Source organism: Gopherus flavomarginatus, chromosome 4 (assembly GCF_025201925.1).
Source record: "Gopherus flavomarginatus isolate rGopFla2 chromosome 4, rGopFla2.mat.asm, whole genome shotgun sequence".
Taxonomy (NCBI): domain Eukaryota; kingdom Metazoa; phylum Chordata; order Testudines; family Testudinidae; genus Gopherus; species Gopherus flavomarginatus.
The window spans coordinates 89,960,113-89,977,758 of record NC_066620.1 but is presented as its reverse complement, the minus strand read 5'-3'; the positions used below and the strand labels follow the sequence as shown (position 1 = coordinate 89,977,758).

At 40.3% G+C, this 17,646-nt stretch overlaps 1 protein-coding gene across 5 annotated transcripts in view; it reads right to left on the bottom strand.

Moving 5' to 3' along the window:
- The window catches only part of RPS6KA2 (ribosomal protein S6 kinase A2), a 463,478-nt gene that overhangs the window by 242,827 nt on the left and 203,005 nt on the right, over positions 1-17,646 (bottom strand). The window contains exon 1 of one of the 5 annotated variants that reach the window (XM_050949057.1): positions 6,984-7,308. The exons of the other annotated variants lie outside the window; for them this stretch is intronic. Coding sequence (XP_050805014.1) covers positions 6,984-7,082 — 99 coding nt within the window. The 5' untranslated portion in view covers positions 7,083-7,308. Of the gene's footprint in view, positions 1-6,983; positions 7,309-17,646 lie in introns of those variants that run through there. 5 annotated transcript variants of the gene reach the window in all.

Sequence of the window (17,646 nt, the reverse complement as noted above, 5' to 3'; positions counted from 1 at the left end):
TCTACCATTGCTAAATAGTCCCTGACTTCTCTTGCATCTGCCAGTCGGCAGCCTGAAAACTAATTGGTTTAGTTCATTTCAGCGTTAAGTTCCCTCTTCTGGCCCTGGACTTGCCTTTTGTGTGCCCTGTATTTTACCACTGATGAGACTAGAGCTAGTATCCTCACAAAGTGCAAGCAGCAACCTGTCATGTGAAGAAAGCAAGCCTGCCCCATGCCAAGCCTGTGGACACTGTGCACTAAGTACTTCTCAGCGGGAAGTTGCATTTTGCATGGTGTCACAGCTGAATCTGACATCAGTATGTTCTATAAGTATTACTTCTGAAATTGGAAATTTCAGATCAGAAAACTGCCCTTCCCACCACCACCACCTCCTCCCTCCCTCCCAACCTCTCTTAGCTTAACTCTAACTGTTCTTTAAGTCAGGCTTAGATAATGAGTTCTTCATCAGTTCCTCTGAAGTGGAAAAATCTTCCATGCAGCAGGGGGGGGAAAACAGACAACAAAATTGCAGGTGGCAGGCACCCTGATGTGTTCATGAAGCAGGAGTGCTGTATCTGAGGAGTGTTTATACTTATTTTCATTGAATAAACCTAAGTAAACAAATTTTCAACTGGTGAAGGACTTGACCCTGGGGAGGTTTAGGTCTTTTAATACAACAAGCAGGCCAAGTTCATTGTATGTCAAGTTCTTCTCATCTATCACTTCATCTGCTTCTTGAGATACTAAACTCTGACTGCTGTGTGTCTGGAGAGACAATGTGTCTGATATGGATTTTTGGTGTGTGAACACAAAGTCATCTAGGAAGTTACTGTAGGAACTAAACAATTTCATTGGACTAATTTTTTTTTTATATCTGAAAGTCAGGATGCAAACTAGGCTCCTGTCTAAGAAATGTGTATCTGAACTTAGAGGAGAAACATCCATACCAGCTTATTTATCTGCATAAACCTTCTGACTTTGAAATATTTTTGTCTCACGTACTGGGATAATTTATTTTAAAGAGATTATTGTAGCTCTTTACTGATGTTTTGGACATCATATATAATAAACCAGCTGATTTTTTTGCAGCAATTTTAACTTTTAGACTGATGGACGATGCACAGAAGCAGCAGTCTTATCAAGGTTACTGTGTTTCTTTTGACATTATAAGCAGACTGCAATATAATGGGATACTGTCTGTTTTTCTCAGTTTCGGATCAATTGACTTTCTTTCTCTTCATGAATTAGATAAAATGTATTTAGAGCAGCGGTTTTCAACCTGTGCTCCACAGACCCCAGGGGTCCACAGACTATGTCTAAGATTTCCAAAGAGATGCGCACCTCCATTCAAATTTTTTTTAGGGGGGGTCACAAATGAAAAAAGGTTGAAAACCACTAATTTAGAGACACTGCAAATATAATGTAATTTGAAGAGAAAGGCATTGTGCTATCATTTACGGAAAAAGTCCTACCGACTCATCTCATTTAATATAAAATGATAACTTTGCCAACAGAATTAGTGGTGTTTATGTTAATAATAAATTAGTCTAAGTGTAAATCAAAGGTTGTCTGTTAAAATAAGGCAGTGTAGTTGAAAATACACATACGCATGTACGTGTGTGTGTACCTACTGACAATGTACAATTCATGAAATAAACCACAGCATAAAATTGCTTTTAGTTTTAATCCTCTTATTTTTCTCTTTTTGATGCTTTCCCCCATCCTCCCATCCCTCAATATTAATCTCAATATTTCCCCAGAAAATTGTACAGTTAATTTTTCACCAATATTCACCCAAGTTTTTCAATTTTTGTAATAAACACAGAAAAATTCTCCCAAAATTTTAAACAATGTAAACAAAAAATGAAGGGACTTGATTATATTCTATGTACTGGTTTAATGCTTTTAATTATGTAGTTTTTAGAATCATTTCTATAGAATCCTGGTTAATGTCTATTGTTTCACCCCTGTTTAATTCTACAGAACCTGTCCAACATAAAATTGCAGGCAGTGAACGTACAACCAGTCATTGTAGATGCATAAAACATACTCCATATATTCTACCAGACCTCCGATTGGGATGATATAAAGTAACTACAATGTGCCCTAGAAGTGAGCTCAAGGATGGGAAGGGATTTTTAAAAAAAAAGGAATGTACACCAAACACAAAAGGGGGAGATTGTCAAAGCTTTTTGTCCTATGAGTGCAGAGGTGTTAACTGTCCATTTAATCTTGAATGGTTTCTTACAGCATAACTCCTTATGCTAAACAGTTTGTTCTACCTTGTATTTAGCTGTGACACTTCTCTGAGTACCTTTCCCAGACCTGAAGAAGAGCTCTGTGCAAGCCTGAAAGCTTGTCTCTTCCACCAACAGAAGTTGGTATAATAAAAGATATTACTTCATCTACCTTCTTTCTAACTTCCCCTCCCCAAAACAGTAAAGCACCCAACTCCCACTGAAAAAGTCAATGGGAGTTGAGGGTCTCAACCCCTATTTGTACATTGGAAAATCCCCCAACAAAAGCATTATAATTACCATGAGAACAATATTACAGTCAAGGAAAAAGGAGGAGGATGTTGAAAATAAGTTGAGATAAAAATAATATAAGTGTAGATAGAGACCCTGAACACACTGAAAGGTCTAATCCAGGAACATTTTCAAAAAAGTGATTTGTTGATTTGCTATTTTAAACAATCCTGTACCATGCTGAGTGATCTCTGTAAGGATTATATTTCTTACAGACTCCTTGTGTTACTGTTCATTAGTGAGATGTGAAATTATGTCTAGGTACTTATATGCCCCCAATAATTGTATTATCTTTACATCTCCAAAGATGTTACATTACAAACAATACTTCACGTGAAGCCATCCAGTAGCTCCAAGGATTTTCATACCGAGACATAAAGATGTACTGATCTGGATTTGCAAAGCAACACAGAGGAATTGGAGAAGAACTCGGAAGGGCTTGATTATATTTCAATCACCAGAAAAGGAAATGTACACCAAAGAAAGGAATGATGATAGTGGAACACTAGTTGGGATTGATGACCTGAGACTATGAAGGTGGCTGATTAAGTTGTACTCCCCCCATCCCTGCCTTCATATTAGGTCAAATCCTGGCCCTCTAATGTGGAAGGAGTTTACTGGGGGGAGGGTCGATTAGCCTTTAAGATTCACATTACTTGTATCTGGAGTGACACAACCAGCCTTGGAAGTGGTCAGGCCCAATTTAGAAAGGGACTTAGGACTCCATGTGCACATTGTGGCTAGGACCAAGAGAGCTTCTCAGAGGTTGGAGACACCATTTCTATTAGGCCCCTGGCCACCCAAGTGCACACAGAATGGATTTGCTAGAGATTTTGAGCCACACTGGAAGGTGTTCTTTGGCAGAGATGAAGAGCCCTACCCCACAGATCATGAGCCCCTTCTTCAGGCTTTGGAGAGGTTAATCAGATTTCCATGGAGGAGAGAGATCCAGGGGAAATCTTTTTGCTCATGGTCACAGACTTTCCCAAGATGACAGCTCTACAGAACTATCAGCTAGGACTGTCTTCTCTAAGAGTTGCACTGACTCACTTTGGAGACTCACTTATATCAAGGATCTAGACAGGGCTAGAATATGGACCATAGATATTAGTGGGACTAAACACAAAGTTAAAAATAACATAAGATAACAAAAATGGAGACCATCGCCATTTGTTCATTCTTGGTAATGTTTTAGATACTCATTTTCCCAGAAACATTTAAGGGCAGGAAAGGCTTTTGCATCATTGGAATAAATATCATAATTCTTTGCTTGTTGGGTCTTTACTGAATTGTTTTATTAGAATGTCATATTTGACTTTTATTTATAAATCAAGGAATCTTCATCTGTGTCATAAGACACATTCCAGTGGGACTCAAAGTCTTTAGCAGATCCGTGCCGTGTGCACTTTCTCCTGGTGGTTTTACATTTATGCTCATTGACACTAGGTAAGAATTATAAACAAAATTCTGCTTTCAGTTCCACCCATGCAATTCCCCTTGAATTCACTGGGTGTTCAGTGGACTTCAATAATAATTGTGTGCACATGTACAAGGGAAGAAATTGGCTCTTCATGTTGAATAATACTACATCGCAAAATATAAAGGAAGGCCAAGAAATATTGAAAAAAATAGTATAAACTTAAAAACCGAATATGTAGCAAAATAATTACAAATGTGAGCTGAGTTTCTCCAGAATAATATAAAAGGCACATTTCAGATAAGGAGGAAAAAAACCCTAACATGTTCCTTATTTACCATAACATTGGTCTCTACTACCTTACTCATGCACTACCCAAGTCATGTACAAGTTAAAAACCTAATAGTGTAAATGAGGCAGTGGATTTGGATGTCTCCGATAAAGAAGTGATATTGGTGTACTGCAGCCATTAAGCAAAGGTCAAGTTTTGGTCTGCAACTTGCAAAGTCATCTTCTGCATTCATACCTCTGATTTACAGAACTATGAATCTTGTACAACTAGAGTTAAACCACAAGAAGCGGGGGGGATAAAATGATCAGCAAAACCTTACCTAGTAGATATATCTTAGACATTACAGTAACTGTGGTAGTTTAAGGATATAAATTACTTGAAGCAAAAGGCGGGGGCCGGGGGGGGGGGGAGGGAGACAGACAATGATCCTCCTATGATTTTCAAATCAGATCTACCAGCACATGATTTCTGCCAGGTGCAATAGCAAACAACCACTAAGCAAAACATTGCTTTGTGTATTTTCTCCAAGTTCCCTGACTTTATTTTACTTATTGTTCATGATAATTTCTATGTATCAACTTAATATTTTGTCTCTTTATAAGTATATCTATTTGGAAGGAGAATACTCCCATTTCGAATGATCAAACTACTGGCAAGCCTCCTTTGCTCTTTATATTTTGCTGATGAATGCTCATTAGCTTGCAATTATGAGTGTATATACAGAAATTCTAAGGGATGAGATTCACACAGGGGGCCTGGTGTTTGTGTTTGGTTTTTCCACTAAGCTGGAACTTCTCTGATGATTTTCACACTTAAATAGCAGAACAGATTTTTTGAATTATTTTTTTTCTTCCTGGTTGAAACCCCACTGTTCCCTGTTGCATTATAATATGGAGTGACCTTGCATAAAGTGAGTTATTACTGCCAAATAAAGAAGGGAAGAGGGGAGTGGATGTGATGCTCATGATTTAAATGGGTTACAACTGATCTATTCGTTTGCTTCTTGAACAAGATTATCTTAAAGTCAATAAATCCTGGTACAAGAAAACAAGTTTAGAGAAAATATCCCACAGACGTTTAAAAAAAATCTCATAATTTGTTTAAAAGGCAATTATTGTTCATAACTATGGCCAAAAGAATTTTAAAGACTTATTTAAAAACAGGAATTTGAATTATTGTAAATGTAGAGGAGTTGTGCTATTCAGTCAGACTATCCAACAGATTAGTTTATTAGGATGGTGGAAACTGCTTCTCCCCCGTGTAACGAACCAACGGCATTGTCACTCGAATAGTTAACACAAGTGATCTGCTGGGACTCTGATACTTCAGAAGTCATATCGCCTGCTATGCTCTGTCCTGGCACTGATGATCAGTCATGATGCTCTTGTTAGTCCCTGAGTAGAACTCCTTCATGGAAGAGCCACAGCTCTGCACCTGGCTTTGCATCTGCTCTGGTGGAGCACAGATTTGATTACTTTCATGGAGTATTGCAAGATACATCTCTTTAATTTAGCACTTCCATGATTTGGGCACACAGCTGAAGGAGGAGTAATTTGTTTCCCTGCCAATGAGGTTTGGATTAATGTGGCTGGTTATCAATTGGTGCCAACATTAGTTTACAGAGTTGTTTTTTTATTGTGATGTATTCCTATCTGATAGGTGAAACAGAATTAGGCAAGCAATACAATTTTTTCAGGAAATAGGTTTTTTTTTTAAATGATTTAAATTCAATCTTTATCATAACCTGCTTAAGCAATGACATATCCAGAACTTTATCATCAAATAGTTATCTGATGTTGTAGATATGACATGAAGGAAATATTTTAAAATGTATTTGCATAGTATGAACCCGATTCCCCCCTCAGGACACTGCTGCAAATTGAAAGTAACTTCATTGAGGTCAATGGAATTATGCCAGTGTAAAAAAATGCAAGTAAGGGAGAATCAAGCCCTGTATACCTTTGTTTTAATGGGGAGGTAGTAGATCATCTGCAATAACAAAGAGAACAAAAAAAATACATAAATGACTGTTCCCAACTCCAGATACAGGGTCAAAAAATGATGTGATGGACGGAATACAGAAATCCTGATCCTACCCCATCCAAACATTCTTATATGTTAATACTTCCTTCTGACTGAAAATGCATTTCACTTGGTGATAGTGCTAACGCATTTTATATAGATTATTTTGACATTTTCCCACACAATAACTTCTCCTTATCAGTAACTGAAAAATGACAGGTTGGATGGGCTGAAGAGAGGATGAATGCAAATACATGACAAGGATGGGAAGCTATAGGCAGACAAAGCAAGGGCAATTACTATCTTGGATAAAAGAACTGTGAGTCACTTTCGCAAAACATGAAAAAAAAAACTGAACACCAAGAATTGCAATAGACTGAGTTGTGGGTGGGGTTAGGAAGAGTAAAGCCGGCAGCTACTATATATTTTGGTGCTGTTTGTGCTAATTTAGGTAAATCTGTAATTATTTCAAACAAGCTTATAATGTCCTGATTCAGGTTTCCTTCTCATGCGTTACTCTGGCAAAATAAACTCAGCAACATGCCAAATATATTTTGCAATATACAGTGCATTACAAAAAAAGCTGCTAAGTGATACTGAAGTAATACCATTGCAAACACCACCACCTCTAGAGGAAGATTACCTTTAACTGCTGATTACATCAGCAAGTGCAGCCATCCCCCATCTCTATAACAAGCACATAAGAATATTTGCCACATATAAATAACTTAATAAAAATTTACCTCAAATCTACTTAAACTTGAGCTCTTCGACCGAGACTTCTTGCGGAGATATACTGAAAAGAACCTACGCACTGTGAACTTCCTCATATTCATTTCCATTGCCCCGTTTGAACTACAGTGCAGAGCAAAGAGGAGCTGCAGTGACGAAGAAGGCTAGTGCATCCTAATTGCCCCTATATTAAATCCACGGAAGAGAGACTCTCCGAAGTATCTGTTGCTGATTCATCAAGTCCTGTACAGCTAGATGCACAGAAGGTATATTACAAGAGCCATCAAATCTTGCAGCATGCTGCTTGCTGCTCAGGGCTAAGTGCTTTTCACTCTGTCTTTCTTTCCACTGTTTACATTTCAGTGCTGCAAGCTGAACTCTCTTTCCACTCCCTCACTCCCTCGCCTTAGGTCCTACTACATCCAATCAGACTCAGCTTTTCCTGAATACCTAATAAGCACCAGAAAATGACAGCTCCCAACTCCCAGGCAGAGCAGGTTTGCAATAAATATTAGATGTGTCTATTGCTTGCACTCCTGTTCTCTCAGTCAGTCTTTTTCAATCTCTTGGCTTGAGAACTGTACGGGGAAATAAGCACATGCTGCATTTCTGTTTTTAGCTTGGAATTTCAGCAGAGCTATAATTACTATATACAATATGGGCCAGATTTGAGAAGAAACAAGCTATTGTAAAAGAGATTCTCCTAAGAGAAGATTGAAAGACACCATGAGCTCATTGCTAAAATAGTAACATCTGAACCTTATTTAGTCTCTGGACTACATTTTTTTACCTTTATCCATCTGAAGTTAAAAGACGGCAGATATTACAGATTACCTAAAGGTTTTACATTTAAATAGTAGTTTGTACAACACTTTGAAAATATAAAGCACTATATAAATGTTAAGTATCGTGCTTATTATTATATTGTGAGGGAAGCTAAAATCCTTCTCTCCAGGAGGTTAAAAATGTATATATACATACAGAATAGGACCCTTGCTGTTTGTACAGTAATTCTGAGTTACTCAGTATACTGGAAGCGTGCAGACCTATAGCTTTCCCTCCCTACCCTTTAGATTTCCTTCAGAAAACTACTGCATCTCAATGTGATTCTGAGACCCAAAGTGTTTCTATTCCAGCCACATTCAGCTTGGGCTACTTGGCCTTGTTTAATCTTTCCTTCCCAACTGCTAAAGGCCATCAAGACATATCTTTCCTCCCATGTCCTTATATGGAAAGTGAACAACGCTGATGACTTATTAATGACTCAGTTGAAAAAAGCTCTGAGACAATAGTGACACCACCATACTGGGGAAGTTTCTCAGAGGCCGACTGACAACAGCACTGCATTTGATCAGCCTTAAAGAGAAATACACTTTTTGTGTTAATTGCTTATTGGGTCTCTGCAGGCACCTTCAGGGGCTCTGTCATGATTGTCACTGTCTGTTCTATTGATCTGTTAGGTTTGGTTGGTTGGTTTTTTACCCTTGCCACTATCTGTAACTGCAAAAGCAACCTTGACTATTTTCCTAAGATGTCATGGAGTTTATGGTCTCAACTTACACAGGCCCTATCTGTTTTTGTCTGAACTTTTGTAATCATATCTTCCTGCACCTCACCCCAACTCCTATCAATTATATAGCTGTAAAAAGCATCTACCTTGTCAGCTGCTCTGACTGTGTCCGCCTCCTCCTTCAGATCCTTTCATTGGCTTCCTCTCATCTTCTCCATCAAATATGAACTCTGCATCTTTCCTTTCAAGGTCCTGGTGAACTTAGGTTCACCTAACTTTTTGGTCTTGTTTTTTCTTTCCCTCACCACGTTGCTCCATACCTGCTGCAAGCTTAATAATGCCTTTTATATCCTTCTCTTATTTTGTTTCCACCCAGCCCCCTGTGCCTGGAAGAAAGCATGTCCTAGACCAGTGTTTCTCAATCTTTTCAAATTACTTTATCCCTTTCAGGGGTCTGATTTGTCTTGCTTACCCCAAGTTTCAGCTCACTTAAAAACTATTTGCTTACAGAATCAGACATTGAAAATACAAAAGTGTTACACACATTATTGCTGAAAAATGGATTATTTTCTCGTTTTGTCTGTATGCAATTTTAGTTTGTGCTGACTTCACCAGTGATTTTTATGTAGTCTGTTGTAAAATTAGGCAAATATCTAGATGAGTTGATGTACCCCTTGGAAGACCTCTGCATACCTCTGTGTACCCCTTGGAAAACCTCTCAACCCCGGTTGAGAACCATTGTTCTTGACTATTCAAGGAGTACATTATTTCATCACATGAATAAAGATAGCAAAATCTAGAGCTAATATTGTAATTTTTTGGGGGGTGATTAACAAAAGTATTTTTTGAACAGTATTAACCATTGTGGTTTTGAATGATAGCTTAGTTGATGGTATAATAGATGGCATTGCTGGGTTTTCTTAAATCTTTTCCATCATATATATGGAAAGCCCATTTATCATGCCATCATTCGAAACCACAGTGGGTTTATAAAGTTCAAAATATATATTTGTTGTTCACCAAAATAATAAATATTTCAATATTAGATCTAGATTCTGCTACCCTTACTTATGTAGATGTCATTAGCCCTTCCCAACTCTTATGGCACAAGGAACTGCACCATCAATTAAAAAAAAAAAGATTTAAAACACGTGGAGAGTCCCAGAGTTAAAAACAGTTTTTGACTGCTTTTACTACAAGATTTGTCACTGCCTTCATGTTGCAATGGGATTCTTACAATCTAATATATTGCAATTTGCAGTCATCATTAAAGGCCATTAAATGAGTCTGGTCTGCAATAAACTCCAAAGAAAAATTATCCAAAACTGTCATGTACTTGCACTTGTTAAGTACTCTGGAACAGGTGGTCAGCAAGTGAGTGCAGAGGAGCAGGGAGGGCCAGAGCCATGGCATCACTCCCCCACGTTGATGCACACGGGTCATAGAGTTTAAGGCCAGAAGGAACCACCAGATCATCTAGTCTGGCCTTCTGTATAGCACAGTCCACCAACACCACCCAGCACCCGCGCACTAAAACCAACAACAAAAATGAGATCATAGAAAACTAGAACATTGTGTGCGACAGGGAGAGAGTAGGATGAACCGAGATGCACCAATGCCAAAAGCCCATGAAGTGGCAGGGAAATCATTAAATGGACACATCTCAGCAAAAACAGGAGCACTTGCTGTAGCCCATGAAAGCTTATGCTCAAATAAATTTGTTAGTCTCTAAGGTGCCTCAAGTACTCCTGTTCTTTTTGTTGATACAGACTAACACGGCTGCTACTCAAACATCCAAGCAAGTGAGCCATATAAATACACTGCACCTCACAAGGTCACTGTCAATCTGATGTGGGGGGAAACTCCTTCCCAACCCCACATATGGTGATCAGTTAGACCCTGAGCACACATCAGCCAGTCAGGCACCTGAGAAGAGAGAATGACTGGTGCCATCTCAGAGCCCTGACTCACCCCATCCAGTGTCTGGTCTGCAGCAGGGGCCATCCCTGATGCTTCAGAGGAATGACAAAAACAGACAACCAAACCCACCACAACACCCCATCAGAATCCATTGAGGGGAGGGCAGGAATCCCTTCCTCACTCCTGCAGCTGGCCAACTGAAACCCTTCAGCATGAGCTTTAGGAACATAAATTATAAACTGGAAGAGAGCCCCAGGGCTGCTGAGTCCTGCCCCCACTATCACAACCAGCCCCATAATACAATTGCACTCAAATTTGTCCAACTCTGTCTTAAAAAACTAAGTAAGTTGTTTGCCCCACAATGCCTATTAGGAGGCTGCTCCAAAACCTCACTCTTCTGATGGTGAGAAACCATCTTTTAATTTCCAGCCTGAATTTTTTCATGGCCAGTTTACACTCATTTGTTCTCGTGCCAACACTGTCCTTTAGATTAAATAGCTCTTCGCCCTTTATGTGTTTACCCCCTAATATATTTGTAGAGAGCAGTCATATCCCCTATAGCCTTCTTTTTGCTAGGCTAAACAAGCCAAACTCCTCCATTCTCCTTTCATACGACAGGCCCACCATTCCTCTCATCATCCTAGTAGCTCTTCTCTGCCCCTGTTTCAGTTTGAATTTAGTTTTGTTGATCATGTGTGATAAGAACTGTACACAGTATTCCAAATGAGGTCTTACCAGTGCCTTGTATAATGGCATAAATACCTCTCTTTCTCTCTCACACACTACTGGAGATGCCTTGTCTAATACATCCTAGGATTGCATTTGCTTCTTTCACACCTGCATCACTTTGGTGTCTCATAGTTATCCTGTGATTGACTCCTCCACACCCAGGTCTGTCTCATTCTCTGTCATTTCCCACTGATGAACCTCCAGCTTTTTGTAGCAGAAATTCTTATTATCAGACCTTAAGTGCATGATCTTGCACCTTGTGCAATTGAATTTTATCCCATTTCTGTCACTCCAGTCTTCAGGGTCATCCAGATCTTCCTCTATAATATTCCAAATGCTTTCCAATATTGTATCATCATTAGTACACTCCTACTTTTTGTGCCAAGGTCATTAATAAAAATATTAAGAGTGATCCCAAGGCAATCTTTCAGGAACTGCACTAATAACCTACCCCTAGTCTGATGTTTCACCTTTCAGAACAACCCATTGTCTTATCCCTTTTAACCAGTTTCTTATTCCCCTTACAATTCTTGTACTAATCCCCATCCACTCTAATTAAACTAATATTTTCCCACATGGTACCGTGTCAAATTCTTTACAAGGCAAGAGGATGTGGGGGAGGGAATGCTCCAAATATAATAGCTTGATTGATAACAAAGAAGTTCAAATACAGGAAACACAAAAACAAAAATACATAGATCATATGAGGTGTAGGCACAGAAAATAGAAAATTCTACAAATATCATGTGTGTATTTTATGCTTCTGAGACACCGTATTTATTTAGCTTCAGAAGAACAAATGAATGAGATGAGGTCTCAGAATGAAAGACCCATAACTTACAGTTATCCATAGAATATCCAATTTGCCCAATGACTAATAAAAAGGTACAAGCTAAGAAAGAAATTAGATTAAACTGAACATTCATTATTCTATTTATAACCATGCTAACAGTCAGATCAACCTGAAAAATTCATTGCACTTAGAAATTCATGGTAGTAAATTATTAATTGGCTTCCTCCTGAGTAATTTTTACTGCCAAAGAACTCGATGGAAATGAAATCCACCAAATGGCTGTGCTTCAGGCAAGAATAAACAGAGATGAGGACCAACTGACATACTTATGCTTTGTAGTAATATTTATATTTTTGATTCTGATTTATGGCTTCTAAACTGAAGCATTAATTGCCACAACAGAGTTTAAAAAAAAAAGATAAAATGCCTGATTTTGTTTTTTTTGGAGTTAATGGCAAAACTCATTCACTTCGACCTGATTAGTATTAGAACCAAAATGTACAGACAAAAGGTACTTCAGCTTAGAGTTTGCTGAGACTAGGTCTTAGTTAACGTAAATTTCATGGAGGATTTCTAATAATAAAACTTACTACCAGGACTTGTGTTCTGTGTACAACCATCTGTGAGAGTCACACATCAAGATTAATAAAAGTCAAGCAAACAAGTGGAGGTCGGCAAAAATTTTTGGAAAATCTTTTTTTTCCTCTGAAAAATGCTGATTTGGGACAACTGAAAGAGTTCATGAATATGTGTCAGATTCACCAATTTGTTTGACAAAAAAAAGCACAAACACCCAATGTTTTGTTTAAAAATTGAAATGTTTTGTTTTTACATTTTTTAAATGAAATGTTTTGATTTTTCAAATCAAAATCATTTTGCTTTTAGAATTTTACTTGAGTTTTATTTTTAAAAGGCTAAAGAACTCACAGGCAAAATGAAATGTTTTATTTCAGGTAGAACAAAACATTTGGTTCAACCCAAAAAAGAAATTTATTCAAGTTTTGATTCATGAAAAAAAAAATAGATTGCTGTTTATTGCTGAGTGTAAATGTCTCATGTCTGCATCCGCAGCACCTGGATGGAACTGTGTGAATAACTGATTTTTTTCTGTTTAATAGGTAAATGGAAATTTAAAAAAAAAATCTTGGTTTGATCCAAAACAAAAAACAATCTGTGATGAACCAAAGCCTAGAAGGACATGCATGACTGGTTGATGCTGCATGAACTATGAATTTGCAGAAGAGATAAGAGAATTGGGCTAAGTAATTGGAAGAAGGACTACACAAGTCTTTGAGACATATGACTCTGTCATCCACAAGATATGGGCTTAGTGCAGGAAATTATTGGGTGAAATTCTAGGCCTGTGTTGTGCAGGTCAGACTCTATAACTATAATGGTCCCTTCTGGCCTTAACAATTTGTTTATCTATGAATAAAACTGCAATGACTCTGCTAATTGAGCAAAGCAACAGATAGCTGGAGTGATTGCTCTGTTTCATGGAGTGTTAGTGTTATGTTACCATCCCAGATGAACATCTTTAGTTCTGAAAGGAATATATTGTTGACTTTGAACGCAGGAGACTTAACGGGGGCTGAGGAACAAGCCCCTTGGAATCTCTCAACAAGCCTAGGCAATGAAAATATCTAAGGTAAAATTGTGGTCCAAAAAGCAAATGAGATGCTGGGCTGAATCAGTCTTGCTATAGAGTATAAAAGTGAAAGTGTACAAATTGATGGCACTCTCTTACGTTGAATAGTACATTCAGTTTTGCTTGCCCTTTCTCAAGAAGTTTATATGAGAAACAGAAAGGATTCAGCGACAGGCAACAAATTATTAGAGGCAAGAAAAGGCTTCCAGATAAAAACACATATGATTAGGACCTCATACATTTAGAAAGGAGAATAAGAGGGTCATGATAGAGGCACAGTATAATTCCAGTTATCCCAGTTACCTGTACCCCAAAATCCTAGTTATCTCAATCCATTGTGTGTCCCCCATGTAGCCCTATATTAGTTATTCACCCGCTAACAACTTCTCAATTAGCCATTTACTGCTGGTTAGTGCTAATCAAGGGCTTTTCACTTTTAATACTTAATATTTTCTACTTTATTAATGAATAAAACCAAATGTTATTGAATTTAAACACTAAAATTATATTAAAATCACTGTGGACACAATTTTAATACAATTTTGGTGGCTTAATAAACTCAAGAGGTTTATTTTTTACTCTTTAATAAAATACAAAATACTAAACAAATACACCTCTACCCCGATATAATGCCACCTGATATAACACGAATTCGGATATAACGTGGTAAAGCAGTGCTGTGGGGGGGCGGGGCTATGCGCTCCAGTGGATCAAATCAAGTTCGATATAACGCGGTTTCACCTATAATGCGGTAAGATTTTTTGGCTCCCAAGGACAGCGTTATATTGGGGTAGAGGTGTATGAGCATTACTCCCTTTGTTCCCCGTATTTCTATATCAGTGAAACTGCAGCTCAATGTAGCACTTCAGTTTCTCCAAACATCCGGTTAGCCGAAAGTTTCAATTTTCCCGAAGCCATTCAGATAAACGGGATAAACCCGAACCCTAACCCAAAATAGAAATAGATAAATTCATGGAGGATAGGTCCATCAATGGCTATTAGCCAGGCTGGGCAGGGATGGTGCCCCTCTGTTTGCCAGAAGCTGGGAGTGGGTGACAGGGGTGGACCACTTGATCATTACCTGTTCTGTTCATTCCCTCTAAAGCACCTGGCATTGGCCACTGTTGAAAGACAAGATACTGAACTAGATGGACTTTAGTCTGTCCCAGTATGGCCCTTCTTATGAGTTTGCTGTATATGAAAAATGGCAAAAAGGAGGTAAATTAAATATGCCTATTTACTCTCTTCTAGCCACTTAATTCATTTTATCATTTAATTGTTTTATTGTTGTGGTTAACCCATAAGCTATTTCATATATCTATTCATCACAAATTGATTATGTAAGTAGGATGAGACTATACTAGAATCACAGAATATGAGGGTTGGAAGGGACCTCAGGAGGTCATCTAGTCCAACCCCCTGCTCAAAGCAGGACCAATCCCTAACTAAATCATCCCAGCCAGGGCTTTGTCAAGCTTGACCTTAACCTTCAAGAAAGGAGACTCTACAACTTCCCTAGGTAACCCATTCCAGTGCTTCACCACAATCCTAGTGAAAAAGTTTTTCCTAATATCCAACCTAAACTTCCCCCACTTCAACTTGAGACCTTCACTCCTTGTTCTATCATCTGGTACCACTGAGAACTATAGGGGAATAAGATTGACAAGGATTTAGGAGTGATGACTGCACATTAGATGTATAAGTAAAGCGTGGCTGTAATGAAAGGCCTACAAGTTAAGGCCTGTAAATTTTCAGCTTAGTCTACTAGACTTAAGGGAGCTTGACATAAGTGGGTGACCTAAGAATAACCCTATGTCAATAAAGCCACATGATTACTGCAAAGGATGTGCCAATAGGTGATGTTATAGAAAAACAGACTGCAATATACCCATCTAGACCACATGATATCTGATTGATACATCATCGAAAATTCTGTTCTGATTGCAGGTTACCATGGGAACATGTGTACCTAAATATTAATAAAATGCTAATAAGAAAAAGGGGAACTAAGAAAACAACCTATGAAAAGTGGGGCTCCCAAAATTTAAGGGGTGTGGAAGTACAGTTAAGGAAAAGAAGGGTTGGAACCCTCATACATATGCATAAGGGTTATGTGTGCTCAGAATAGGAAGACAAAAGCGATTCCCTGATTGCAGTAAAGTGAGAAGACCGTAACGTAATACCTCACTGGGAAGACCTTAGCAGGAAGCACCCCTCTATCAATAACCATCTGTTGAAAGATCCACCAGACTCTAATATCTTTGGGTATGAATAAAGCATTAGTTGTTGCCTGGGCTCTCAGGTTCTGTAGATTTGCATGTGAGTGTAACTTATACCTGATAATACAAACAAGATTTATTATTCGTAACGGTGTTTGTGATCACTGTGTTTGCTCTTCATGTGTCTCTAAGAGTCTCCCAGTCTAAGAGAATCTTAAAGGGTAACTTTCACCCTATTGATTTGAAACTGTGGCCGCACAGGAGCTGAGCTCACTCCCTAGGGCAGGGGTGGACAAACTTTTTGGCATGAGGGCCGCATCTGGGTGGGAAAATTGTATGCAGGGCCATGAAAGTAGGGCTGCGGCAGCGGGTTGGGGTTTGTAAGGGAGTGCAGAGCATGGGAGGGGGAGTGCAGTGTGCAGGAAGGGGCTCAGGGCAGGGGGTTGGGGTGCAGGAGGGGTTTGGGCTCCCCATTCCTGACCAATTAGAGCTGTGGGGGGCAGTGCCTGCAGGCGAGGGCAGTGCGTGGAGCCCTGTCTTCCCTTCCCCGGGGGCTGCAGGGTCATGGTACTGGCCACTTCCGGGAGTGGCGTGGGGCCAGGGAAGGCAGAGAGCTATGCCATGGCGCAAAGCCCTGATGGGTTGGATCCAGCCTGCACACCATAGTTTGTCCACCCCTTCCCTAGGGACACTATAGTTTAAACCCAGGTCTATCAATCAATTCAAATTTTTAAAAAGGCTATACTCATAAAAGAGAATCAGGGACAGGTGTTCCAGGACCATCCACTGAGCACTATGAAGAACAATACTTTCCCCAGGTGATTATGCTATACATGTTTGCAGCATTACTGGCACCATGTTGGCCCCAGGCAGGGGTGAATGTAACTTAAAGGACTTACTGGTACTCCGGAGTCCTGGGGGGCGGGGGCTCAGCCTGAAGAGGCGTGGCCTCTACTGGAACAGGTGGGGCCTTTAAATCCCCCGGCTTTTTAAATCAGGATTTAAAGGACCCAGGGCTGGGGCTGTGGTAGCAGCAGCTGGGAGCCCTGGGCCCTTTAAATCATCCCTGAGCTACCAGCTACCACTTTAAATCACCATTGCGGGGCTCCTGGCTGCCACTGCTACCCCGGGGCCCCGGCCTCTGGTGGAGCTTTAAAGGGCCCGGGGCTCCACTGTAGTAGTTGCAGTCGGGAGCCCCTGGCCCTTTAAATCACTGCCAGGGCCCCGCCACCGCTACCCCAGGGCTCCAGCAGCAGGGCTCAAGTGGTGATTTAAAGGGCCCCAGAGGGTAGTGGCAGTGGAAGCCCTGGGCCCTTTAAATCGCCACCGGAGCCGTGCTGCTGGAGCCCCGGGGTAGCAGCAGCAGCCGGGAGCTCGGGCGATGATTTAAAGGCCTCGGGGCTCTGACTGCCATTACTGCCTCGGCCCTTTAAATCGTCTCCGGACCCCTGCTGCTGGAGCCCTGAGGTAGCAGTGGTGGGGCTCCAGCAGCAAGTTAAAGGGCCCAGGGCCGTAGTGGCGACTGAGCTTCTGGCCCTTTAAATCGCCACCGGAGCCCCATTGCTGCTACCCCAGGGCTCCGGCAGGCTCTAGGGACGATTTAAAGGGCCCAGAGCAGTAGCAGCTACCGGACCCCCAAACCCTTTAAATCGTCCCTGGAGCCCTGCTGCCAGAGCCCTGGGGAGGCGGCGGCGGGGCTCTGGCGGCTATTTTAAGGACTGGGGTGGTAATACGTGCCACAGCCCAGGACCTTTAAATCCCCACCCAAGCCCGCCGCTGCTTCCCCAGGGCTCTGGCAGCAGGGCTCTGGTGGCAATTTAAAGGGTCTGGGGCTTCCATGTACATCCTACCGGGG